This window comes from Thermobia domestica, chromosome 18 (assembly GCF_964235325.1).
Source record: "Thermobia domestica chromosome 18, izTheDome1.hap1.1, whole genome shotgun sequence".
NCBI lineage: Eukaryota > Metazoa > Arthropoda > Insecta > Zygentoma > Lepismatidae > Thermobia > Thermobia domestica.
In genome coordinates, this window is record NC_137471.1 from 53,473,332 (window position 1) to 53,501,253 (window position 27,922).

At 35.3% G+C, this 27,922-nt stretch overlaps 1 protein-coding gene across 3 annotated transcripts in view; it reads right to left on the bottom strand.

Annotated features, from left to right (window-relative positions):
• The window catches only part of LOC145675595 (jouberin-like), an 82,990-nt gene that overhangs the window by 21,994 nt on the left and 33,074 nt on the right, over window positions 1-27,922 (bottom strand). For all 3 annotated transcript variants that reach the window (XM_081746125.1, XM_081746124.1, XM_081746126.1), the window contains exons 6-11: window positions 25,212-25,363; window positions 21,811-22,032; window positions 20,562-20,750; window positions 16,899-17,054; window positions 14,185-14,313; window positions 13,282-13,442 (exon numbers count right to left, since the gene is read on the bottom strand). In XM_081746125.1, the coding sequence (XP_081602251.1) occupies window positions 13,282-13,442; window positions 14,185-14,313; window positions 16,899-17,054; window positions 20,562-20,750; window positions 21,811-22,032; window positions 25,212-25,363 (1,009 nt within the window). The remainder of the gene's footprint in view (window positions 1-13,281; window positions 13,443-14,184; window positions 14,314-16,898; window positions 17,055-20,561; window positions 20,751-21,810; window positions 22,033-25,211; window positions 25,364-27,922) is intronic.

Sequence of the window (27,922 nt, forward strand, 5' to 3'; positions counted from 1 at the left end):
TTCCAATATGTGTTGCTTCACATTCGCGACAAATGCATTGGCATTGGCTTCTAACTTTTTGGCTATAGATTTAATCAAACGTCCTGTTAAAATAAGTACAAAAAGGGGTTTCAAATCAGTTTGCACCTTCTCTCAGTAGCCCCTGCCAATTATAATTGTTCTTGGCTAACTGCAGAACATTTCAAACCAGAAGACTATTTGTAATTGTAATCATCATATTGGATCCGCCAATTTGAATTTTGTAATTTCAACGTCAGGTTCTGAATCACCTGTCCTAAAACCTCCTTGACAGTAAGCTGGTCGTATCATTTAATCTTCTATTTTAATGATTACTTTCTGTTTATGCTTGGAGGCCATCTCTAACGTTCAAAGAGTGGTTTCTACCCTTAAACCCGCACCATTGCCAAAAATAAAATTAAAAAAAAAAAGTGACGATTATTTTTTGGTATTCTACAAGTATGCAAAGTTTCATTCAAATCAGTAAATTACACTTCCGTAAGTTTCCTTGTTAGTGCTGTTCAAATGGAAAAAATAAGTTAATTGGCGGATATGAAGTCAGAACAAAGAAAAAATACGCCGATGTTACGAAGAGACTGAACAACGTTTGTGAAAATTACAAATCTGACGATGTGATTACAGTCTTAAAAGGAATTGTGTACAATTTTAGATTCTTAGTTGAGTGATTCTATGTAATTATATTTTTTTCAACAAAATTCCTTTGAGTTGAGATGAGTTGATTCTGAGTTTAACGTCCCGTTCAGCAGCGAGGCTATATGAGACGTCCACATACTGATTAACGTGGAATCCGAACCACATGAGCTCTCACCGGAAATCGAACCCGGGTCTCCCACGCCAAAAATTCCTTTGAGGTATTATTCAGTTTGTATATATTATTACTGTGTCTCAGGAACTTTGTACAATATATTTATTTCAATTTAGAAATAATGCTGAATATTTTGCAGTAAATTTGATTATTATTCTATAAAACTCGCTTATGGATATCTCTGAATAGAAATTATTGTTGCGAATGGATTGGTGTTGTATTATCATCCTGTCTCAAAAACAATGTTAATCAGCTTACACTATTCCAGAGTGGCTACACTATGATACTTCATGCCTGTTCATTACAAGCATATGATTAATGCAATCAAATATTAGGCTATACACCGAAACGTCCTTTACAGCAAGCGTCCTTACACCGAACCGTCCTTACACCGTAGCGTCCGTACACCGAAACGTCCTACACCGAAACATCCTACAGCGAAACATCCTACACCGAAACGTCCTACACCGAAACATACTAAACCCTTACTCGTTATCATTATTAATAATAATTTTAGTGTTACTAACATAGTTGTTACCGTTGGAATTAAATACGTTCATATTGGTATTGTGGCAACTACTTAGTACTGAAATGTTTTATCGAATATTTAAGTCTGTAGTTTGTAGCAGGGTGGCCATAGAAGTTAATGGCTTATAGCCCATAGTGCGTCACTGAAATTTTAGAGGATCTTTGAAAAGCAACTTAATTGAAATTAATGAGAAATATATATTTAAAATACATTTATTTAATACAAGAACATTACGTTTAATCAATTCCGCAACCATGGTTGAGGAAAGGATGTATTAAAGTACGAACCATTGAAATAGTGCAGAAGCAATAGCTGAGTTTTTTTATAAACATATATATATATGAAAGTAACTATATTTGTAACTTAACAACACTTGAACCACCAGACTGATCTCGACAAAAACTTTCAACATAGATGAGGTTCGGGCCTGATGAGGTTCGAACCCATAGTTTTCGGGGTTGCTGAGATGAACACTGACATCTCCGATGAAGCTTAAATTCTAATTCAGCACTACAACTTGGGGGAAGGAGAGGAAGATGTATAAAATGATCGAAAATGACCGCTATAAGTGTCGAATCCATAGTTTTTGCGGTCGCTGAGATGAACAGTTAGACTTTCGATGCCGTTTAAATTCAAATTTACTCCCGCAAATTGAGGGAGGTACATAAAAATGATGCAAAATAATTGATATTAGTGTGAATCCATAGTTTTTGGGGTCGCTGAGGTGAACAGTTACACTTTCGATGCCGTTTAAATTCAAATTTACTCCCGCAAATTGAGGGAGGTATATAAAAATGATGAAAAATAATCCATATTAGTGTGAATCCATAGTTTTCGAGGTCGCTGAGGTGAACAGTGACACTTTCGATGCTGTTTAAAAAATTTAAATTTGTCCCCGCAAATTGAGGGAGGGGGAGGTATATTAAAATGTTGGAAAATAATCGATATTAGTGTGAATCCATAGTTTTCAGGGCCACTGAGATGAACAATAACATTTCCGATGCAGTTTAAATGCAAATTCAACGCCGAAACTTTAGGGAGGGGGAAGGGGGTGATATATAAAAAAATGATAGAAAATGACTGATATTAGTGTTGAATCTATAGTTTTTGGGGTTGCTGAGATGAGCAGTGACGCTTCTAATGCCGTTTAAACCCAAATTAAGCGCCGTGACCTGGGGACAGAGGAGAGGGGTATATATATATGTATGTATATATATGAAATAGTATATATATATATGTGTGTGTGTGTGTGTGTGTGTGACCGATATTATAGTCGAATACATCATATTTGGGGTTGCTTTGATGAACAGTAACACTTCCGATGCCGTTTACATCCAAATTCATCTCCGCAACTTGGAGGCGGAGAGATACATAAAAATGATCGAAAATGACCGATATTAGTGTCGAATCCATAGTTTCTAGAGTCGGTGAAATGAACAGTAACACTTCCGATGCACTTTAAATCCAAATGCATCCCCGCAACTTGGAGACGGATATATATATAATCCAAAATGATCGATACTAGTGTTGAATTCATGGTTTTGGGGGTCCTGAGATGAACAGTGACACTTCCGATGACATCTAAATCCAAATTCAGCACCGCAACTTGTGGGGGGAGAAGATGTGGGTATATAAAAATGGTCGAAAATTGTCGATATCAGTGTCGAATCCATACTTTTCTGGGTGGCTGAGATGAACAGTAACACTTCCGATTCCGTTTAAATCCAAATTCAGCCCCCATTATTACTCCTAAAGGGAGAGGATGACATGTAATAGTAAGTGAAAATGACTGATACTAGTGTCAAACTCATAGTTTTGGGGTCCCTAAGTTCACTGGTGACAGTTTTGATGCTCCTTGTACCGAAAATGAAATATTCTCCCCGTATGAAGAACGGGCATTCTGCTGGTCTTTAAGAATAACGAACGGAAGTTTTACATGTTAAATTCTTTAATATATTTGTCGCTGCTCAAATTTACGCACTTATGCGGTGTATGTGTGTATATGTAAAGAAAATCCTTTCTCTTTTTGAGTTCTTCGAAAAGTATACAAATAATAAAGAGGTATTTTTTATCAGAAAATTAAAAAGTAAAATTAAAAGATGTTGCTTTAACTATTTTTCCTGCTAGCGAAATACGTTGTATGTATAGATGCTGCAGACACGTTACAGCAAATAAGATTAGCATCAGGCGAATAAATAGTTTTTAAATTACATTATCCGGATTTTGTCAATATTTCCGAACAAAAGATTTTTTTTCTAATTAGTTCAAAATTTACAAAAATTTACACAGCACAAGGAAGATACGTGTATCCATAAAATAGATATTTGATTTTAACATACTGGTATTAACTAAAAGGATTCTGGCCCTGTTATTTTAACACTTCCCTGCCATGAAATCTAACTTCGATTATATTTCAGAATTTTTTGTAGCCATAACTCCATTCTATCACGGTGCTAACTTTAAAGGAATGGTGTAAATATATTTATTGCCATTAAATTTACCTATTCTAATACAAGAAACATAACTACTCAATGACCTTAACTGTAAAGCAGTAAATATAAAATAGTGTAGTTTTCATTTTAAAAGCATAATGTGTGAAACATTCTAATATTTCAATTTTTCCCAATCTTTTCGTTTTTTTCAGGTTTGGGAAAAACGGTAAAAAAACTTTTTTTTACCCAAAATTTCCTTTTTGTTTTTTCTAGCCTTTGCAACACTAGTCGCACATATTGTGAACATTCATCAGACACGAAGATATGATTCATCACTGAAACTCCTATTCTCCAATCATCAGCAGTCCAATGTTCTTTGCCACGTGCCCATTCGAGGCGCTCCTTTGTAATGATTGGAGTAATTTTTGCTTTCTTTCTTGGCCTGAGTGCTTTTATTCCCTTAACACAAAGAACCCTTCGAACATTTTCAGACGAAATGTCTACACGATACTCAGCCATTTTAATGTTTAAGTCTCTAGAAGTTGCGTTTCTGTTTCTCAGAGCCAATCTTTTTTAGTTTTTTGATACCTCTTAGCAATAGCTTTGGATCTCACCCACTCTTCCAAAGCCTATTTTGCTTTGGAACAAAATATATATTATTTCAAACTCTGTTAAACTAACTTTTGTGACACACAGAGTTTGACCCTGGTTTAGCAGATACGCAGTAGTGACCAACAGATTCCCTTTTGTTGTATGTATATCTTATGTAAATAAACAATCATCATCATTATATATTTTCTCTCTCATTCCATTTTGCAATTGTTAAATAAGATTAACAAAAGTTTGTAAGAACTAATAGCGTTATATTAACAAAGGTTCACCAAGTAGTTTATAAAATAATTTCGTCCTTATTTGTAATGGAATTGCAGGGGCTTATCGCCCATCCTTGTTAGGAAGAAGAAGCATATACAGTTTATTGCATTGCAGATAGCATACCCTACAGGGAAATTAAATTATAGGTCACACTCTATCACTGTACTACCACACCAAACTATAATATTCCAAGACAAGAACCAATGTCTTGTTCTACAAATAACACTAGACTAGCAAGTGATAACAGAATACGTGTACAGAAACCAATACATAGTCATTCAGGGAGTAGCCAGCAAGTTATTCTAGAGGGCCTTGATTTTTACAAACTAAAAACAAATCCAAAGTTTCTTTCAAGATTATGAAAGAATTAATAACGCATAGATACATACGTATTTCAGAAGTGCATATTATTATTATTATTATTATTAGTAGTAGTAGTAGTAGTAGTAGTAATAGTATTAGTATAGTAATAGTAGTAGTAATGGTAGTAGTAGTAGTAGAAGTAGTAGTAGTATATTTTATATATGCTACATTTCTGAGACTTGAGTCTTGAGAGTACGTGAAGTTAAAATCAAAGGTTATGTTACGGACGGCAAATGATGGCTTAACACCAAAAACACATTCCTGGCCGGGACCAGCGGCTAGTCTGTTTCATGTTTACTAAACGTGTTTAATAATTACAGCAAATGAAGGATGTTTATAATAGAATGTGAAAGAATACAGTTTTAAAAGAATTACACTACGTCAACATGTTAAAATAATTAAAAGAACCTAATTAATTAGCCACTTTGTACTCTCGTTTGCTTAACTGGATGGACCGAGGCCTAAAGGAAAAGAGTTTTCTGCCCAAATCTTATAAGCAGTGGGATATTTTAATATTATAGAAATTGACCCTCCTTCTCCTTAGAAGTGTAATTTTCAAGATGCTGAAACATATAGTATTTTATTACTTTTAGTTAAAAGTTCAAATACCGAGTTTCACGCATCTAGCTTAAACAAATCCTTCCTTAATTTATTTACATATTTTCTGAGTAAGTAATGGGGAATTCGAACATAAAAAAAGTGCTCCCTTTGCTCTTTCCTTTTTATGTGTTCAATTTTCAGTATTTTTTTAACAGGAAATTTATATGCCAAGTTTCATTTTACTAGCTTCAGAAACTTGCGAGATACACTACCCTTTAAAAAAAATCTTGCCCCACCCTTTTTACGATACTTATTTCCAAAAATCCTTTCTTATGTCCTGCTTTCATAAGAAAATTATATTTTATAATTAAAATTTAACGACTCTACTTGTAGTAGTATGCCCAAAAAATTACTCATCTTTACTCTTTTATATAAGAGTACAGAAGATAAATACAGTCAAACAAATGGATTTCCATGAACAGTTTCCGATTTCTTATAACTACCTGATTTGTACATTTCCCACAAGCTGTGATTTTAAATTTACGCTCTGTCAAGGTCCAGGTTTCAAAAAGGAACTAACTGGAAATATAATAATATTATGTATTTGTGTACATGTGTAATATGTATAAATTTATTGTCTTATTGAAGCTTTCGTAATCTGGAAATAAACTTTTGATTTGCTTTTAATATATAAAAATCATGCTCCCCTAGAAAAATTTGCAGGCTACACCCCTAAATGACTATGTAGTAATTTCTGCAAAACTGGCACAGGACCTAAAATTTAGGTCTAGTGCCTATATTTTTAGGACTTGTGCCGTTTAAGACTTATGAATGTCACCCACTGTATTGCATAATAAATGTTCTTTGCTCAATTTTAAATTTACTGCGTTCTTTGTGTATACAGTTGGTATTTAATGTTCACTCGTGAAATGTCTAGTGAGCTTTTGTCCTAATTAAGTAAACTTCGGTGGATTTTTGTCCTACTCTTAATAAAATACGCTCCGCACAGTATATATTGCAATTCTGAATGTTTGCTTGGTTTCAGAAGTCTGGTAAAATATGCTTTTTAAACATTTTTTTATTATTTATTTATTTATTTGTTTATTTTTGTTTTAGGAATTTGTCTTGGGATTCTCGTATCTCCATTCGAAAGAAACGAATTTTATTAACTAATTATGTAATTAATTCTTAGAATGAAATAGGTTGTATTATGTAATTCGTGTATAAGTGCAGAACAGACAGTGATAATAATAATCTTAGTAGTACAAATATAGCTGTTACTGTTGGAATTAGATACGTTCGTAACATTATTGCCAACTAGTTGCTGCATCGTCCCAATTTCGTGTGGTGGTGGCGAATTTCAGAACTAAAGCAAGTGAATGAAAAAGGCACAAGTCCTAAATGGCAGAAGTCCTAAAAGGCACAAGTCCTAAAAATCATATCGCGGTAGAAGTCCTAAACGGCAGAAGTCCTAAAAATCATACCGAGGCAGAAGTCCTAAAAATTATACCGAGGCAGAAGTCCTAAAATTCAGGTCTAGTGCCCATATTTTTAGGACTTCTCACCTATTTCAGAGAAAAAAATGTCTAACATTGTATGAGGATTTCATTTCGGGGATGTATTGCAATTTTCAAAGTAATCTGAGCGCAATTTACAAAGTATCATTATCGGAATGTATTTCGTGTAACCGATTTGTCAGTTTGCATGCCTTCAGCGAGAATGATCCCAGGTCCGAAGCACACTATTTCCAGTGTTATCCACGAGTTCTTATAGAGAGGGAACAGGCAAATAATCTCGCAGAGCTATCAATATGTTATATAAAAAGCTGATCATATGGATGGATGATGGATAACTGGATATATATATGGATGGATGATGGGTGGATGGATGAATGAATGAGTGTGTATATATCGGGTGATTCCGTTAGTCCGTACCAGGCTTTTAAATCGAAAACTGTCCGAGATATGTACAAACTGAAAAACACGTATCCCATTAGTTGCAAAGGACAACAGAGCGAGGTAAAAAGTTTCGTCCCAGGGTCCCAGACGGGGTCCAACTCAAAATTGTCAAATGGAAAGAGGGGTCAAGTGGTATATCGCTTGAAAGCTCTTGTAAAAAGAAAGAAGCTACAACAAGTCCCCAGTCTCTACGATCCCCCTATGCAAAATGGCGGCGAGTCAAAATGTCATCAAAATTTGCATTGAAAACAATATGGGCACCCCTATAAATCTGAAACGGGCAGCCAGACGGAAAAACTGAAAAACAAGTGTCACATGATGTTCAAAGGACAACAGATCGAAGTAAAAAGTTACGCCCCAGGGTCCCAGACGGGGTCCAACTCAAAATTGTCAAATGGAAAGAGGGGTCAAGTGGTATATCGCTTGAAAGCTCTTGTAAAAAGAAAGAAGCTACAACAAGTCCCGATTCTCTACGATCATCCTATGCAACATGGCAGCGGGTCAAAATGTCATCAAAAGTTGCATTGAAAACAATACGGCCACTACTATAAATCTGAAACGGGCAGCCAAACGAAAAAACTGAAAAACAAGTGTCTCATTATTTCAAAAGTACAACATATTACGGTAACCAGTTCTAGATATCCAGGCAGGGTCCACCTCCAAATTAGCAGTTGTTTGATTGTGCTGGAGGGAAGACCCTGAACATTTTGAATAGCTATATTTCCTTGGTAACATACGTTATCCGGGTACAATACTACAGAGACTGTTCAGTCCTCTTTCGTGACACTACTGAAAAGTGTTGTCTTGTCTCGTCTCGTAGTCAACACTGGTAACATACACAGTATGGAAATGGAAGCGTTATGATGGACAGGTAAGCATATTATATTGAAACGTCTAACGTTGTTCTAAGAATTAATTTACCATCGCATAACGTACAAAGGATATATCATATTTACCTTGGAGACGGCTGCTGTCCGTTATGTAACAGATGTGCACTTCACACAGCACGTTTTACCGAAATTGTCGTCCATGTACAGCAAGACAACAGTCCAGACGGGGATAATAATTATAGCCCACAGCTTCAAGCTCTGCCTCTCCTATGCTTCGAAATGCGATTATACGTTGCCTCATATCTTTTGGTGTAGTTGGTCTATTCGTGTAAAGAAGCTCCTTGAGTCGACCCCAGAAATAATAGTCCATGCACGTAAGGTCTGGAAAGCGAGGAGGGAAAGGAGTATTGGACCCTCTTCCTAACCAACGGTGCGGAAATAAAGTATTTAATGCACCTCTGCATATACGAGCAGCATGTGCTGGACAACCATCCAATTGCATCCACATATTACGCCGCACATGAAGTGGGATGTTTTCCAGCAGTTGCGGTAGATGTTCTGTCAAGAATTGATGGAACAGAGCCGACGTTAAATTTTCATCAATAAACCAGGGCCCAATTACATGTGTTCCAATGATACCACCCCACACATTGATGCTCCAACGTCTTTGTCGGTCGATCTGTAGTGTCCAGTGCGGATTCTCCACAGCCCAATAATGCGCATTGTGTAGGTTGACATGACCATCACTTGTAAATATTTCTTCGTCTGTCTACAGCACGTACATACTGAAAAACGTTGGGTTTGTCCTCAATTTCTGACGGGCCCAATTACAAAACTGGAGGCACTTATTACGGTCGGCATCTGTTAGCACCTGGCACAAGGAGATATGATATGGGTGGCGTTTATGCTTCCACAGTATACGCAGTACACTTGTTTGACTAATTCGGCGATCCCGGGCAATTATCTCTTGAGGATGCATTAGGACGTACGTCGGCAGCAGCCAAAACATCAATAAAGACATCGTTGTCATCTACAATTGGAGCATGTTTGTGACCCCCATATTGAAGAGGTATGCGCCCTGTTTGTTTAAGACAATTTGCTAACCGTCGAAGTACAATATGGGAAATTGATTGTCGCTGTGGAACCTTGCGTTATAAATTCAGGCTGCAGCTCTATAGTTTTGCCTACATTCCCCTAACACCATTAACATGTCAAATGCCTTCCCGTTCGTATATGGCATTGTTCCAATACAATGCTATCTTTAGCCGACACTGCACTAACACACGATATTAGGGTAGTACGTGCCACCTTCTACAATGAATTGGAAGCCTTCTGACACACACACACACACACTCAATTCGTAGCGTGTATTACTTTTGCACAGCACAAGTACTTCACTACAATTCGTACTAACGACCCTTCAGCAAAGCCTGTTCACCTTACTGTGGAACAAACTGTGTTCCAGCGTACCTCACGTTCATGCCTTTTAATTCAAGGTTGTCTGCGATTGTTTCTCTCGAAAGGCGTATGTTTTGTACAACAAACATAAACCAGCAAACACCACAATCCAGTTACAGTTATCGTTATCAAAGATGTGTATGTTTATTCATTTCGGTATTTCATTTGAAGTTATACGTTTCACGACATTAATGTCTCATGAATTTCACTTTTACACGACGCATAGGGAAGAAAAGAGCAGGTAAGGACAGGGCTGGAACCTTGCGTCAATCCCATTATTCGCCTGTTGTTACTGAGGAACACTGAGCATAAGATAGGTATACAGACGAACCAGGCTGTGACATCATTCAAACCTAGGTCGGGAATTGGGGGGGGGGGGGAATGCATTCTCGAACGGAAATAACACTAACGCGGAGAGGGTCGCAACGTGACACTCGGGGATTGGCAAGATTTATACGTCGTTGGATAGCACACGGCAAGTCCAGAATACAAATCTATTTATACCGCCGTTTTGGGTTCTGGGCTGAATGCGGGCATATGGTGCAAAACATGTCCCAGGGGAATGTTCCGTATAATTGCTGTACCCTGGAGAGTTATGGTGTGCATCATGGAAACAAGTCATCGCGTAGTGCACACAGCCGAAATATTTCGTCCGTTGCACTAGCCAGTCGGGAGGATACAGTGTTCAATTTCCTTGATCCCATAGTGTCGGAGGTCTGGGAGGGGGAGGCCACCCTAAGAAGCATCATCACAACTACCGACAAAGGGCTTGCGGACACCAAGGTCAAGATCTGGGAAGAGCCCCAGACCTCTTACAATACAGATGCAGGAAACATTGGTAGAGCATGCTTGCCTCGTTCCACATTTCGAAGAATTCTGTGCAAGCAAAGTGAAAACAGTTGTTTTCTCCCGACCGACTAGTGTCATTGACTCAATATTTCGGCTGTGTGCACCACTCGCTGATGTGTTTTTATGATGAACACCACAACTCTCCAGGGCTATTGGGCACTGTCCAGCAATTTTACCGCCAATTCCACTGGAATATGTGTTTTTTCACATTCATTTCAATGCAACTTTTGATGACATTTTGACCCGCCGCCATGTTGCATAGGGTGATCGTAGCGAATCGGGATTTGTTGTAGCTTCTTTCTTTTTACAAGAGCTTTTAAGCGATATACCACTTGACCCCTCTTTCCATTTGACAATTTTGAGTTGGACCCCATCTGGGACCCTGGGACGTAACTTTTTATCTCGCTCTGTTGTCCTTTGCAACTAATGGGATACGAGTTTTTCAGTTTGTACATATCTCGGTCAGTTTTCGATTTAAAGGTCTGGTACGGACTAACGGAATCACCCGATATAGTGTATATATATGGATGGATGATGGGTGGATGGATGGATATATATATATGGGTGGATGATGGGTAGATGGATGGATGGAGATATATATATATGGGATCCATGGTAAATGAGACCATTGTAATTTAATTTAACGACGAAAAAAAAATCGAAGTAACGTAGTTATTAGATCATAAGCTAAAACTGATTGTCAATCGACTTCCCACTAATCATTTTTTTTTTTTTTTTTAATACTAATGAAGCATACAAAGTATAAGGTATAGTTTGCTCCTTCTGCTTTCACAGTCTGATGTTGCTTTCGTCAATTCTGTACCGTTGCTGCGCAAAGATTCGATGTTTCCTCAGCAAAACAAATCACTTTTCTTATCAAATCGCCATGGTAATGGCAACGCTGTATAATTAAACAGCCAAAACTCGAATTTTATAAAACAACTTCTCGCCAATCTTCCACATTCAACAATGGATACAAAATTTGCGGAAAACTCAATGTAATATCCTTACCAATGCTGTAAATACAAACTCATGCATGGTTCCAAAATGATAATGAATTCTGCTAATCAATATGCTTCTTATGTAAGGAAATTTATTTTTTCTTGATGTGAATACTTAAAAAATATCTGTAATATCCAAAGATAACAATATAAAATTTGCATTTCTCTTTTGGTTAGATGAAAATCCATCGATTTGGCAACACCGGGGCGGTGTTGTCTACTTTCACCGATTCGAAGCTGAAGGACATTTTTTTTTCAATCAAAAAACAAGCATATACTAGTGTATATATATATATATATATATATGTGTGTGTGTGTGTGTGTAAAATCGGTTCACAATCCGGTCAATATGGTAATCTCTTTAAACTGATTATACAGTGGACTCTTTTTAATTCGAAGTCCAAGGGGACACGAAAAAACTTCGAATTATCCAAAATTCGAATTATCCAACAACATTCATTTTCACATATATAACAACAAACAAACCAAAGTACTGTGCATCCAAAACATATTCATATGGTGTAGACTTTACCTTTAAAGCAGCGTGATCGAATACCGCAAACTAACAAACGACATTGACTCCACATAATTCAACTACGTGTACAATGGAAAATATATTTACGTACAACACTACAACATACATTGAATAGCCCAAACAATTAAACACTAGTAACAATTTGAATATTCTGTTCTCACTTTTAAGAAGTCGTAAACCTCATTTGCTTAAATTTGATTGTTTTTGTACGGTCAATAAATCTTGAATTTCATGTATTGCGTGGAATACGATACTCATAACATTTGGTTGACTTTATCAATAATTCATCTTAAATTTTCAACCAATTCTGAAACAAGATGAATTGGCACACGTTCTCTATCTTTACTTCTTTCCCAACTCACATTCATCTTTATCATTACATAGATTTTCTATTTATTTTTTGTATTACTCTTGGCTACATCTGGATAACTTAAAACACGTTAAAACTGTATTTCTTTGTTTACATCTGTCCAACATTAAAAATTTTCAACTGTGTTTACTTCGAATTATCCAAAACATAGGTTCAAAAGTTCGATTTATCCACGATTTTTTATTATTGTTTTCAATACAGTTTTCAAGGGGAATGGACTTTTGTTCGAATTATCCAATATTTCGAATTATCCAAGTTCGAATTAACGAGACTCCACTGTACTCTTTTATGTTCTGTGTACGATACTAAACATTTATAGATACTTGCCTGATGGTATTAGAAATAAAGAAAAAAATACATGGCAATCAATAGGAGTAATACTATGTAAATATCATACGAAAAGGTCTAAAGTAACATAAAGTATTGGCCTACATAATAGAATTATTTTAATGTGTTTAATCGAACTAATTTTCTAACTTTTAGCAAGATTAATATGCACTGTTATTAATATTATTATTATTTCATGATTAGTACATCAAAATTCTATTATTTAGATTAATATCAGTTTGCGCTGTTTTGTTTTCTCTTTCCTTGATCTAACGACACACTCATTAATTTCAAACATAAAATATTTAAACAGAATATTAACGTTAAAATAATTCAAGATCACACTTCTTACAAAACTACAATACAACGGTATAGAGAGGAAAGAACTATTACCTGAGCAAACTCCATCCTTTGTGATGATTACGACTAGAATTATTTCCACTTTCGCTCCAGATTAAAATGCGACCAACGCTATCAGCTGAAAATAACGTCCCGTTTTTGTCGAAGCAGATGGTGTTTACAAACCCTGTATGTCCTTCTAACTCCTCAAGAAGCTGAAAAAATAAATAAATAATTATTTTTTAAGGTAGTATAACACCAACACCATTTTTATTTAATTATATTTTATAATAATCTTGTTTATTTAACCAATCCTTATGTATTTTAAGCTTTTGATGTTTAAAACAAATCAGTTCTTGAAAGTTTTCCAAGACAGTTTTTAAGCCATGGTATTTAATTAATACCGAAGTTACATTTTACTATGCCTGGATACTTACAGGAGGGAGGGGGGAGTCATTCTGATCTTCAATATGACCTTCTTAGGTACGGATTTAAATGTACAGTAACAAAACAGAACTCCATACTGTTATTGAAACAGAAACGAAATAAGTTAAGTTATTGAGAAACAATAAAAAAAAATTCTTTTAAATATCTACACTCATAAAAAAAGTAGTATTAAATAATACTTAAGTTACAATACGTAATTAACTAATGATAATTATATTAATAAACACGTAATGATCACATTAATTAATAATTGACACGTATAAAAGGGCAAATATTGTTATTTGTGGTGCTTCGTGAAATTATATTTTGTGGCGATATTTCAAAAACCTTAGTTTTTTAGCAAGCCTTTTCTCTGGATTACCGAACAGCAAGGATGTGAAATATAGCAGCAAATGTAATTCCACGACACACACTACAAGTAACAATATTTGTATTTTTAGATAAATTAGTGCGTTAAAATGCATATATTAATGAATTAAAATGTATACCTTAATCAGAAATTGAACTAACCTCGTAAGTTAATTTTTTAGATCCTTTCCTCCACACCCGGAGCACATGATCATAGCAACCAGTCGCGATAATGCAAGGATCAGTTGGATGAAACAAGGCACAATATACGAAGGACGGATGAGGAAGCATCTGAAAAATAACGAAACAAGAGGAAAAAATTACATCACTCTTGTGTGTTAAACAACTCGCACTGACTAGATCCTTTCTTTCAATACAATTTAATTCATCACAGAGAGATTTTAATCTTTATTTGCGATGTGCATACACTTTTAACTTTATATAACACTTTTTTTTTTTTTTCTCGCTAACTAATTACGCGAAAACTATGAAACTTGTGTCACTTCTAGACGTAATCTCATTACAGCCGTACACATTTTCGCAATGTCGACGCCCTGATTCTATGGTCGCAGCGAATGCTTCTTTAGGAGTCTGTTTTGACCACTGGAAAATCGGTGATACAATAGAAACACGGCTAATGACTGTGCGACCACGGAGACTGTCTTGCAGGATTGATAAACGGCATCCATGTTTCATCCATTGTCACACTCGATGAAAAGCAAGTCCCATTCATGCCGTCATCACGCGTCAACATTGCCTGATAACATGCAGTTTTGTGGTCACCCATCAAGGGGCACCCGTCTGGATGACATATTTCGCATTTTCAGGTCTTTTTGCGAGATTGTGTGCACAGATCCCACGGAAATGCCAACTTTGGAAGTGATGCGATGTGTTGCACACTCATTCGGCAATTCTCCAAACTAACTTCGATCGTGTCGTCAGACGGCTTGTGCAAGACCAAGATTGTCTTGGTTTCTTGTCACACGACGTTCTGCCTTTTTGAACTGTCGCACCCACGAACGCATATTAGACACATCCACGACACCATTACCACATGTCCCACTCAACTGGTGATGAATTTCAAGCGGTGTCACGTCATGCAAATGGAGAAAACGAGTGATTACACGCTGTTTTTGTAATGAAAACATCGCCATTTCACAAATAACGTATCAAAAAGTCATTACTCTCACCGCTACCGCTAGTTCTGTATGCCGTACGGTGTTGTCATCTCCGTCAAAAATTGAGAATGAGTACTCACCAGTTCTGAGAATAAAAAAAGGGAGGTGTTACATTTGAATGCACCTCGTAAGGCTTGTTGGGCTTACTTAAATAAATAAATTCAAAAAAACAAAACAATAATTATCGTACTCGTAAAAACGATTTTCATCAAAACATAAAAGTGGGAGATAAGAAAGTTATCTTCATAACAAAACGTCCTTAATTATTTTCGAAGTGTTTCATTGTCTACCTAATCTATTTAATGATTAACATCATTTGATGCCCAAACGTTGGCATCCATAGTACAACAACCGTTTACCTGCTGGAAGTTCGGTGGGTACCCTATACACTAAATACTAGCTTCTTACATTTTAATCTAGCCAATAGCTGTAGCCTGGACAGTAATTGCTTGGTTCAACGTTCGAAATAACGTTACAACTAAACCCTTCCGTAGAAGGGAAATGGAACATGCCCATTAGCGCTATGGGCCGAAACCCACCTTGCAGTTATACTCAACGGAGGCGGGAACTAGTGAGTGGGAATCTACCAGTATTTCCTGTGTTGGCACCGGAACGTTAAAGTAAATCACGAAGCCTTGCAACACAATACGGTGCCGAATTAAATGGTATGACCACAACCCAGCAGAGTCCAATTCATGATCTGAGAGCTTTCTGGAAACCAGAGTGAGGCTAGTCCCTGGCCTACTTAAGTCAGTTTCCGGCTGAAGTACCACGTCCACTATCAGAACCAATGACTCGTGTAATTCGGGAGTATGACGAAGCTCTCCTTTCCCAGAAGGATGTGGCTTCACATTTGTTTATCTTCGTCACATACGAAAAAAAAAAAAAAAAAAAAAAAAATCTGCCAGTGAAGAATTTGAAGCAGAAGAGTTGACAGTCATATTAGATTTTAAGTCCCACTCTATGGTATGAGGAGAGAATGCTTTTACATTGAAACATTTCATCGTAACTCAAAGTTGAGAGAAGCTGATGTTTTACTTTTTTTTAAGAAAAAGGAAAACACATGCAAATCTTGAAGTACAAACTTGAAAATTAATCACGTATTACACTTTCTGCTTGTATTAGACATATTCGGAAAAACAGTTAAATTGTGAATTCACCAAGGTTCACTTAGACAGATTGCGCTCGCTAGGAGCTCACTTTCGATACACATCCTCAAATTGCTCCAAGACTGAGCTATTTTCCATTTTTGCTGGCCATACAAACATTTAAAGGAAAGAGACATAAAGAGAAAAATCTTCCTTGTTCTATGTAGATGGGTATTACAATAAATATATGGAATTTTGATTGAGTACTATTTGCTAACAAAGTTTGATTATTATTCCAATAACAAAACTAAAAATGCATGCGTTTCGATTTTCCTTACATGTATAATGATAATATCGATACATCGAAGTATAATAGTTGGTAATATTACTGCTAAAACTTTTAAGATTTCATTTCGGGTGAAATATTTACCATTAGGACTGGCAGCAGTAAAAATTAAAGTTTTTCGCTCGATTTATGTGGAAAGTTTGAAGATCTACTGTTTTCGTGAAATGTCTAGCTTAATATAATAAAATTTTATATTCAAATGCAATTTACCTCACGAAAATGGAAAACATAAATATGAAAGATAAAAATGTAAAATTAACTCACTTGTACTGGACAATCTCTATTAAATTCTACATCCCAAATGCAGGCAGTGCAATCAGAGGAAGCAGATACTACAAAAGTATCTTTGACGGACCAATTCACATCATAAATAATACCCTGGTGACCTGAGAATTTAGCATATTCTTTTCCACTTGGAATCTGAAATTGAAATAGAAATAGAAATAATAATAATAATAATAATAATAATAATAATAATAATAATAATAATAATAATAATAATAATAATAATAATAATAATAATAATAATAATAATATTAATAATTTATTATTATTATTATTATTATTATTATTATTATTATTATTATTATTATTATTATTATTATTATTATTATTATTATTATTATTATTATAAAACAAAGAAAAATAAATTTTTGGTTTCACGTGTATGGTTGCCTAGGCTAAACAAAAAATGAATAAAATGAAATTTCTGATTTTTCATCCCACATTTATGCACCCTAAGGAGAAGGATGGTTAATGGAAGTGAATGATAATGAGAAAACTCCCTCGCCAATGTGGGAGGAAACGGGAGAAACTCTAGAAAATCCACTAACATATTGCTGTCCACCACAAGCTTATATAACGTCAGATTGAACCAGGATCCTTCTAACTATGTATTAGCGATCTACAATCGAGTCACTGTGCCTCGAAAATAAGAAATAAAAACAATGAACATTTGAGTTAAGTATATTATTTTATATATGAACTGATTATCATAAAATTCATGAATTACAGAGCAGAAACAATGCACAAAACTCGTGACTAGTTTACAATACAAAGACTACAGTAAAACTTATCACATTTATCAGATTCATATAATGACAATACCCCACGTATGAAAAGGTAGAAGACGAAGAAGATCGTTTACGAGTAGAGTGATATATTCAAAATTATGGCTTACGAGCTACCTATAAACAATGGATATTTATTAGTAAATTCGATCCAAGAGAGAGTGTTTTACATTCAAATGGAATCTAAAATATACTAAGAATCTCCACAGATATAGTATAATATACTATTTTGTATTGTTACACTTCTCGTAAAAGGCAACATTTTATAACTGTTGAAAAATGTTATTACTTGTTTTGATCTACGTTTTAGTAAATTTACAAGTTGATTAATAGCCTGAATTGAAAATTGACAGTTACTTGAATATTTTAAAATTATGACATATAAACCAGAACACACAATTTTGAGAAACAAATTTATGTCAATGAATAATTAAGATTTCTTATTGTCTCTATTGATTTGTCTAACTTGTACAACTTTTACTATGCAATTATTGTCGAATTTAGACAAGACATATAAGATTTAAGCTATTTCAACACGTAGTCGCCACATGAATTAAAATACGTGGACACAGGTACGAGTAGTCTGTATCCCCGTCTCAGAAAGGGGATTTAGGATATAGACTTCTGGGCTTTCGGCAGCTATGGCCATTTAGCCCGTCACGTATTAGGGAAGACGTCCCTCGGCAAGCACACTATCCGGGGAAAGGAAAGGAAGGAAGTAGCCTGGGACCTATAAGTTAGGTACCATCCCGGCATTTGCCTGGTGTGAATGGAAAACCTCATTCAGGATGGCTGGCCTGAAAAAGCTTTTTACACTTTTACTACCGAATGCCCTCACCAGGAATCGAACCCGAGACCGCTCGCACCAAAGGTGAGAGCGTTAGCGACTACGCTAAGCGGGGCCACTCCCGTCTCAAAAAGTTGACGCTTGATTAGAATTAGGATTAGGAATTACATTACTGGGTTTTTGGCAATTATGGACATGTTATTCCATCACGTATGAGTGATGACGTCTCTCGGCGATCACACTGCCCGGAGAACTGGGAGGAAGAAAGGAATGGGGAAGGAAAGAAGAGGTCTGGGATCATTATGTGGGGTACCATCTCGACATTTCACTAGTGTAAACGAGGAAAACCCAGGGAAATCTCACTGAGGATGAATGGCCTAAAAAGGCTTTTATACTTTTTCGACCGAGTGTCCCCACTGGGAATCGAACCCGTAACTGCTCGCAACAAAAGCGAGAGCATTAGCGACTATGCTACGCGGAACCACTAAGTTGACGCTTGAATGGTATGCAATCTTTTACACTACTTCTCGGCTACTGAGATACAAAACTGAGCTGAGCGAGTCTATCAACATGTTTCATGTAGGTTTACAGTCATTTCTAAGTGAGATCACAGTGAAGACTACCTGAACCACCTTCCGCACTCGAAAATGATAAAATTGTTTGGGTCATTTTCGATATAAAATTTAAACGAATCACCCCACCTACCCTGAAATTCACTTCTAAATAAGTTTTCCAAAATCGAGGATTAACTAAATCACTTTCCCGCATCTGAAAACTGTAGGCTCGTCCCATTTCATTAAAATCGTCAGACCCTCCCCAAATGAGTTTCTTCAACACAAATCGTCATCTATAGAAATTATTATTTCAGCGACCACTGTAAAGACGCAAAATTCGGTGACAGTCGGTTTAGACAGCTTTGCAGTTAACAAACTCAAAGCAAGTCGATTTGACTATATAACATGCGAGATTTCTATTCATCTGGTGTTGTCATTTTCCTCTACAAAGTAACAGAGAAGTATAAAATGTTACAAAGTTTTCGTTCAATTTGTTCATATAATTAAATAGAAAGATTTACTTTGCTGTTGCGTGGATTGTTTTATTTCTCCTGATATTTCGACCACCTTTCTTGTTATTGCTTCACCTGAGAAATAGATTACTTATGCAGATAAGTATATTTTCTATTTCAATTAGACCTAAAATTATGTAAAAACATAACTTTGTTGCGAAAACACTGAAAAATATTACTGACTACCACTATGGCTACAAGTAAAATATGTTTATCGTTTAATGTATGTTATAGCCACTGTTGCCAGCTACTAACATTTCTTGATGGATAAACTTGTTAGATACAAGCTTAAATTTTCAGAGGTATAATTAATTTGCACATCAGTTTTAAATTTATAACGTGATCCGCTGTTTAACCGCCACTACGAAAACAATGAATATGTACTTTTAGTTTGAAGCTGGTTATATCCATTGTTGTCACCTACCAGAATTCTTGATATATGAAGCTCATTAGACACGCCCAATGTAGTTCTTTAAAAGTTCTTAGTAGGAAACAACCAAGTGCACCCTGCACTTGGTACAACTAATTTCCATATTTCTTTTTCACTTAGCACGCATCATGAAGTACTTACATATTCAACTTTGAAACTGACGGGAAGCTAAGGACTAACGTGAAAAGCTGACATAACCACTCAGGTACGTGGAGTATAGTTATTGGTGTCTCATTACGACGAGTGCCTATATGTATATGGCGACTACTTAAATAAAAAAAATAAATAAATAAATAAATAAAAAAAAAAGAAAAAAGAAAACAAAACATTTAAATATATGTAACTTTTGACTCACTACCATTTTTGTTACTTCCTTTATAGCTTACAGGAATTTAAAGAACAACTTTTGTACAATAGATCACAACAGAGTATTGTACAGTAAGGGACACTTCTAGATGGTACACCCATACGGAAATTTACAGCAAAAATGTACCATCCAGAAGTGTCCCTACTGTTCATATGCAATGCCATTACTATTACGAAATAATTAATACAACTTTCTTTTCTTGCTTACCTCATATACAATAACAAAGCTGTGGCCCTCTCCTAATACTGCACATGCAAGTTTAAAACCAGAGTTACTGAATTTTAGTACTGAACATCCACCTGAGGACGATGGCAGAGATAAACTTAGACGATTTGGTACTTTACAAGACTGGATCGGTGATCTCGACCACTGTTTTATAGAGCCTGGAGGTACGATCTGTGAATGAAAGAAGCAGTAACAAACATATGAATATTGATATGCGTAAGGTACAATTTTAGACAATAAACTCTTCATGTCTTTACCTTGACGGCACGCATTCATATATTTATATAGCGTGTTTAAAAATTATTTGAACGGTAGGAAAGCATTCCATGAGCCATTTTGTCCCATCCTACTTCACAAATTTTAATACAGAATTAGATGTTTCCAATAATGAAATGAAATTCAGGGTTTATGAGAGCTTTAGGGTTTGGGCAAATTTTATTTCACTCACAAATTTGGAAGGTTTATCAAATATGATTTTATTTGACAATAACAGTAGTTGAAGTGAATAACATGTATAATACAATAACTTATCTTTGAAGCGTTGAATTATTTTCTTTTCTATTTCTACTACAATTTGTTTCCTATTACATTACATTGGAAATATCTTCAGGTAGTTGTGTTGAGAATAGCTAGTTGACTGCTAGTTTTACACTCTGTAGATTTCATCTATTGTACAGAAAACTGGAAACTTTCCGTTTCTCCATCAGCAGCACTTAAGAAAGGAAGGAGCTAAAAATATATCAAGAAACTTCCAAGAACGAAACCATTGAGACATCTTGGCCAGTCCGCCACATTGCAAATTATACATATTTATTAGAAAAAGGAATAAATCAACGCTTCCAAGGTAAATAATTCTAATTTAAAGGTGTTAGTACGAATGAAACGAAATTTGTATCATATTTCATGGAAACCTGAAGACTACATCAACACAAAACAAAGAATTATTCAACTACTGACAAAACGAGGAAAACACTACCAAATGCCGCTTGTTTGTAACTACCTATAGACCATTTTAAGTATAGGATGATCAAAATTCCACTATACTCCTCCATGCGCAATTAGAGTCAGTAACTGTAATTTCTTTTATTTTAAGGTCTTTCCATAGCCATACCATATAAAAATTTAGCTTGTTCCGACCATCTTCACACTGATTTTCGAGATATGGTCTGATCTATAAGATGTACAGTGATATTTTGATCACTCTGTTTTATCAGGAAGGAGAATTCTCTACCTTACACAATGAGGACGCCGGCACATCCTCTGTTACTTCTTCCTTTTCTTCATTTGTTTCCTCACTGGCCATTCGACTGGGATTATAGCCGTGTTCTCTTTGCATTGCCACCTTAGATCTTAAGGTAGGCGGAAGATCTTCTGGAGGTATAATACCCTTCACTGTAACATATAGTGTAGCTGGGTACTTTACCCATGATCCATGGGACCACCAACTAAAAACCTTCAAAGAAAAAAAAACGATAAAAAATAATATACTATTAATATTGTTTAATGTTCATTAAATTTGGGTTTTAAATTTAATTATAAAAATTAAATATAGACAAAAAGGTACAAAAATATTATTTATAGACTTAATGAAAATAAACTTGCTGGAGATTTAGCGAACTTAAAAAATAATACGTATACTAAACTTAAATCAATAAGAGGTATATGGAAGGACAAGCTACACACATGTACTATACAAACTAAAGATGATTAGAGATAGTCAATGGACTTCTCTCTTAAATCAAAACCCGGATAGCATGCACCAAACGCACTTGTAGTACCTAGATCAGTGAGATAGTGTATTTCGATATCAATCTTTGGTATGTGATTCTTAAGATTTTTGTCTTCACCAAACAAAGTTGATTTTAAATTTTTAAATCCTCTCAATTCTTTTGGTAGAACTAGCATACACAAACTCCTCCAAATTTTTGCATTAGGACTAACCAATACAAATCAACAGCTATCTCGTCTGTTTTACGCTTTATTTGAATAACAATTATCCAAATCCAAATTGGTCGAGTTCTCTTTACTTCCACAATAATATTACACCACTCTAAATATATCTAAATCGTCAAACATCAACTTTACTGGGACTAAATCACTAAACAATCATTATTTACATTTATTATAATCTTCCAAGAAACATTAAAATAAATAAATGAATAAACTAACATTTGAGTTGAAGTGTCTCAACCTTAAACATTTTCTGCCTAGTCCGCCAACTCCTAACAACTGTCCAACAGTAAACAGAGTATAATCAAGAACGAGAATGAATAAGCAGAGTATAAACCTTTTCTTACGAAGATGGACATGAATTTTAACCTGGTTCTACATTATGACATAGATTTTTATTTAGAAACAATTTAGCGTATTAGTAAAAAGGGTTGTCAGAGTCCCACCATCTAATACATGTTTTTTTTAAAATACTGTAAAATTTTACAACTTCTCTGCAAACTTTTCTGATACTTAATATTGCTTACAGAAAGAATTAGTGTTCGAAAAAGTTCTCCAATGTCAAGAAATGAAGTATAAGTAATGATTCATATTCTGTGGCGATGAACCACTTATCATAAATAAAGAGAATTTTACAAACACTAGTTTCTCGTAAACTGGAATTACAAGGACATTCATGTACGTTAAATTGGTAGATTGGAATTTAACATTTCTTTTTAGCATTTGAGTAATATGATCCAGGACTTCCAGTTAAAGAGGAAACTGAAGTAAACGAAGATCGAATCTAAAATCATGAATCTACAAAGGTCCCGTAAATGGGGCGCAGTGGCTCAGTGGTAGCGTTCATCTCTAATGCTTGGGGTCCCTGGTTCGATTCCACTTGCGCCAAGTAGACTTTGTGGTGGACAAACACCGTGTGCATGGGTTTTCTAGGGATTTTCTCGTTTTCTCTCACTTCATTCATTCCACCATTGCATTCATTTCTCATCATCACCGTCTCCTTTAGCATAGCTGGCATAAACGTGGGACGTAAACTGAAAGATTTCATTTCAAAGGTCCCGTAAAGTTAAAAATGTATTTTGTCATTTACAATCTCCTTCGCTTTACTTGGTATAGCAATTTGATGGTAAACTGTAGCTTTCCAGATTTCTACCAATCTCCGTAATTGGTTAATGTGGCTTTTACTCCTAAATTTCTTTATACATAGGAGTTCCACCATACAATTCCCCGTTTTCTTTTCCTATTTTTATTTCGTTAGTTCCTCTATCATCGTTCACTTTTATCGATTATCCGTCTTGTTTAGCATACAGGGTATAATAGAAGGATACTAAACTGAAGATTTAATTTCATTTTTGTTTTCCAGATTTGTACACCTTGTCAACTCAGGATTTTAAAAGATATATATTAATACACGGTGATTAAAAAAAAAAAAAACAGAAAATTTTGAAAATTAAATAATTTCATAAAAACAATTTTTAAGTAAATATTCATCTCATTTAATAGTAAATATAATGCAATTTTAGAATATATACAGTACAATTTATTTTTTAAAGATGACATCTTGCAGGTGAACTCCTTCTCTACGCAAACATTCCCGCAGTCTCTTCGTTACATTGTTCATGGTTTGACGTACCATCTCAACTGGAATTTCGGCAATTACTTCTCGGATTTTAGCTTACCTCTTCTTCGAACACTTGAACTATGCACCTGTAAAGATGCTGAGTGACGACGGATTGACCGACGTGAACTTTCTATGACATCTCGAACAGCTTGGATATTGTTTGGTATATGAATGGTTCGCACAAAGCCTGGAGGTTTCTTTTTCATTGCCTAACCAGTTTGCTCGAAATTACATATCCATGTTTTAATTGCATGTGCAGATCGTGGCGTCCTAAATTAAAATGGCGGCGGAATTCTCTACATGTCCCCTCCACATGCCATTGTTCTTGTAAAACGTTTTGATTGCGAAAGCACATTGCACACCACTTCAAACATTCATGAAAACTAAATGGTAGGATGTCATTGAGAGGCTGGCGTACAATATTCAGTGTTACCAAACGCCCACTCTTGCCAATACAACTTTCAGAATTTCCCGTTTCTTTGAATCACCCTGTATCTCATTACACTAACATTTATTTACTTTAATATACTATAATTTTTTAAAACGAAAGAAATGAAATAAAACTTATTTTTAATGTTTTACAATGATTATGCCATCAAGGTTAAACGAGATGAACGACCTATAAACTCAATAATTAGAGCATTTATTACAATATACTGGGCGAAAACAAGAAGTATCCATGAAAACCAATGCTGTCCATCAAAAATTCATATACGGAATCGATAAAGGGACTTCGTCCCAAAGATGAGTTCTCTATCATTAAAAATGAAATGATATCTTAAGTTTTACGTCCCACGATTATGTCGGCTAGGCTAAAGGATGATGAAAAATGATTAAAGAAAGTGAGAGGAAACGGGAAAGCCCCGAGAAAACCCTGTACACAGTGTTTATCCACCACAAAGCTCACTTGGCGCGAGCTGGAATCGAACCAAGGACCCCATGCACCAGAGGTGAACGCTCTATCACTGAGCCAACGCGGCTTCTTGGGCTCTCTATCATTAGTTACAGTGTCTTTCAGTAAACTGTTAATGCATATAAAAAATTTAAGTAATTCAACATACCGTACAGAAATTACTGCTATTACTAACAGCTTTTGCTGAACGTACAGGCTTATATAATTGCAAACGCAATTTTTTCTCTGTATTTTTAACACCATTAACACCAGCAAGTTTCAAGAAAGCCCACGCAACTTTGTGCCATCCACCTTCTGGCCCTAAAACATACAGAAGGAACACAAGCTATAGAAATATACTAAATACATCATTATCTAGTAGTATATTACACAAAGAAAAAATGAAATGAAATCTTTGAGTTTTACGTCCCACGATTATGCCGGTTAGGCTAAAGGAGACGGTGATGATGAGTAATGAATGAAATGGTGGAATGAAGAAAGTGGGAGGAAACGGGAGAACCCCGAGAAAACCCACGCACACGGTGTTTATATATTACACAAAGAATTTGTTAATGAAAATATTTTCAAGATTATATATATATATATATATTTGCGAGAAACACGATAAAGAAAATTTACCAGATATTATTAAAAATGTTTAAGTTGCTAACAACAGGATTTGTATTTAATTATAAGGAAAAGAACAGAGGCACGGATTTTCAAGCTTCACCGATTACCGCTCTAGAAAAATTATTTCAGTTCACAGGATGTTCTAGTGCTTTGGTTTCCGATAATAGACCTCCTTTTCAAAGTGCCGCCTTGGAGAAGTATTGTATTAAATAGGGTCATTAAACATATTTATGCACCACCTTATCATCCCTAGAGCAACAGGTTGCACAGAAGTCGGTACAGACTGTTAAAAAAAAGTATTGTTTGAAAATATCTATAAAAAATTAGGACGATCTACGGTTTTGTTCAAACAATGGTTATCCGAACTGAACTACACTTATTACATTACACACACCGTCTAGTAAAGATAAGAGATCGCCGGCGCAAGATTTTCAATTTCAAGTCCAAGTTGTGGTTTAACACTCTGATACTTAGTAACATAGATAGCACCGAACTTAAATTTAAGAATAACGAAAGTGAATCGGTCAAAGGTAAAATAATTTTGATAAAAAATGTAAAGAAAACATTGCTTAAATTTATTAAGGGGTGGTTTCTTAGAAAAATAGGTCAATATCTGTACTTAGTAGACGCCCAACCACAAATTAAGTCTCTTCACAGGCTACAAATAAAATGGTTTAAAGGTCAAAGATGCTCGAAAATAAAGAAAATGGATGTCAAAGAAGGGAAATTTGAAGCGCAAAGCTGTTGCTTTATGTTACATCAACGAACCAGAGAGAATAATTCAAACAGGAATATTTTCGTAATTGAATAAGAAAAGAAGTTAAGGACCTGCACAGGAAATGGGCCTGGAAAGAAGTGAATAATGGAGGAGAAGAGGACAGTCGGTACGGTAGAAATTAGATTAGAAAAAGTTTGAAGAACAACTGAATGATGAAGTTATGAGCATAAATCTATTTTGTTTACTAACGGAGGAAGAGGAAAAGTTGTTGCGCAGAAAAAAAAAAATGCTTTACATTTCAGATAATGTTTAGAAAAGAGCAGTAGAAAAAGAGAACGCCAATCATTGTTGTTATGTTTAGATAAAATCGTGATGAGTTGCTTGCTTACACCAATAAATACATGGTGCCTACGCTTGTTGACGAGTTACTGAATTAGTTAACTTTAAAAACAACAAAAATATACATGCCATTTGTTAGGAGTATGTGCATCACTGCTAGAAGACAAACAATAGATAAAATCTGCTACTTAACTCTTTCAGCAGATACCCTCACAATTGTGAATGCAGAAAACATTACTTATAAACTCTGTGATTTCCAATATACTCAAAAGATGGCAATTCAGTACCTGACAACTTATCATTCCGACACTCATAAATGTGCTTGTAGCTAGTTTGTGTACTAAAATCCTTTGATTGGCACTTTTTGACAACTGAAAGTAGCATTCACAATTGTGAGGGTATCTGCTGAAAGGGTTAACTTTTTTTTTTCATATACAGTATTTAAATGTTTCAGTAGAACAAAAGCTATCAATTATTATTGGTAACGAGCGAGCAGATACTTTGTATAACCACAAAATGATTTTCGAAAACCACGCATGAAAATTTACCCTCAAGTATCTAAATTTGTTTAGCTGGAAGTGACCTATCGATTGATATATGCCTTATCTTTTAACAATATTACAGTTAAACAAAATAAATAAATAAATAAATAAATAAATAAAATAAAATATAACAGTTTATGTTAATTTTCGGCTGTATCTCAATAACCCTATTCTGGGTTCCTATTGATCTGGAGAAAGCTATTTTCCTTACTTTCCCTGATTTTCATGGCAGGTGTCGGATGACGTTGACATATAAATAAGGAATAAATAACGGTGAATATTTATATATGAGAACATTTATTCTAGAGAAAAATGTACATTTCACTTACCTTCCATAAAAATCTGAGCAACGTCCCATACGGTGATCATTAATATCTACCCACAAGCTCTTGGCAATCAATTTATCTGAAGAAACGATACTTCTTATACAATACATTCATTCAATAATGACACGGTCTTTTAAAGTATCTAAAGTAGGTGAAATTGGTGTACAATTAAGGTTAGAAAAAATATATTTTATAAAATTTCGTTGACTTTCCCTGATTTCCAGTCTTTTTCCCCCGAGCTTCCCTGACTTGCACCATTTTCTCTGAGTTTTTCCTGAATTTCCTGACCAGTAGGAACCCTGATATTGTATACTGTCGTCCTGTT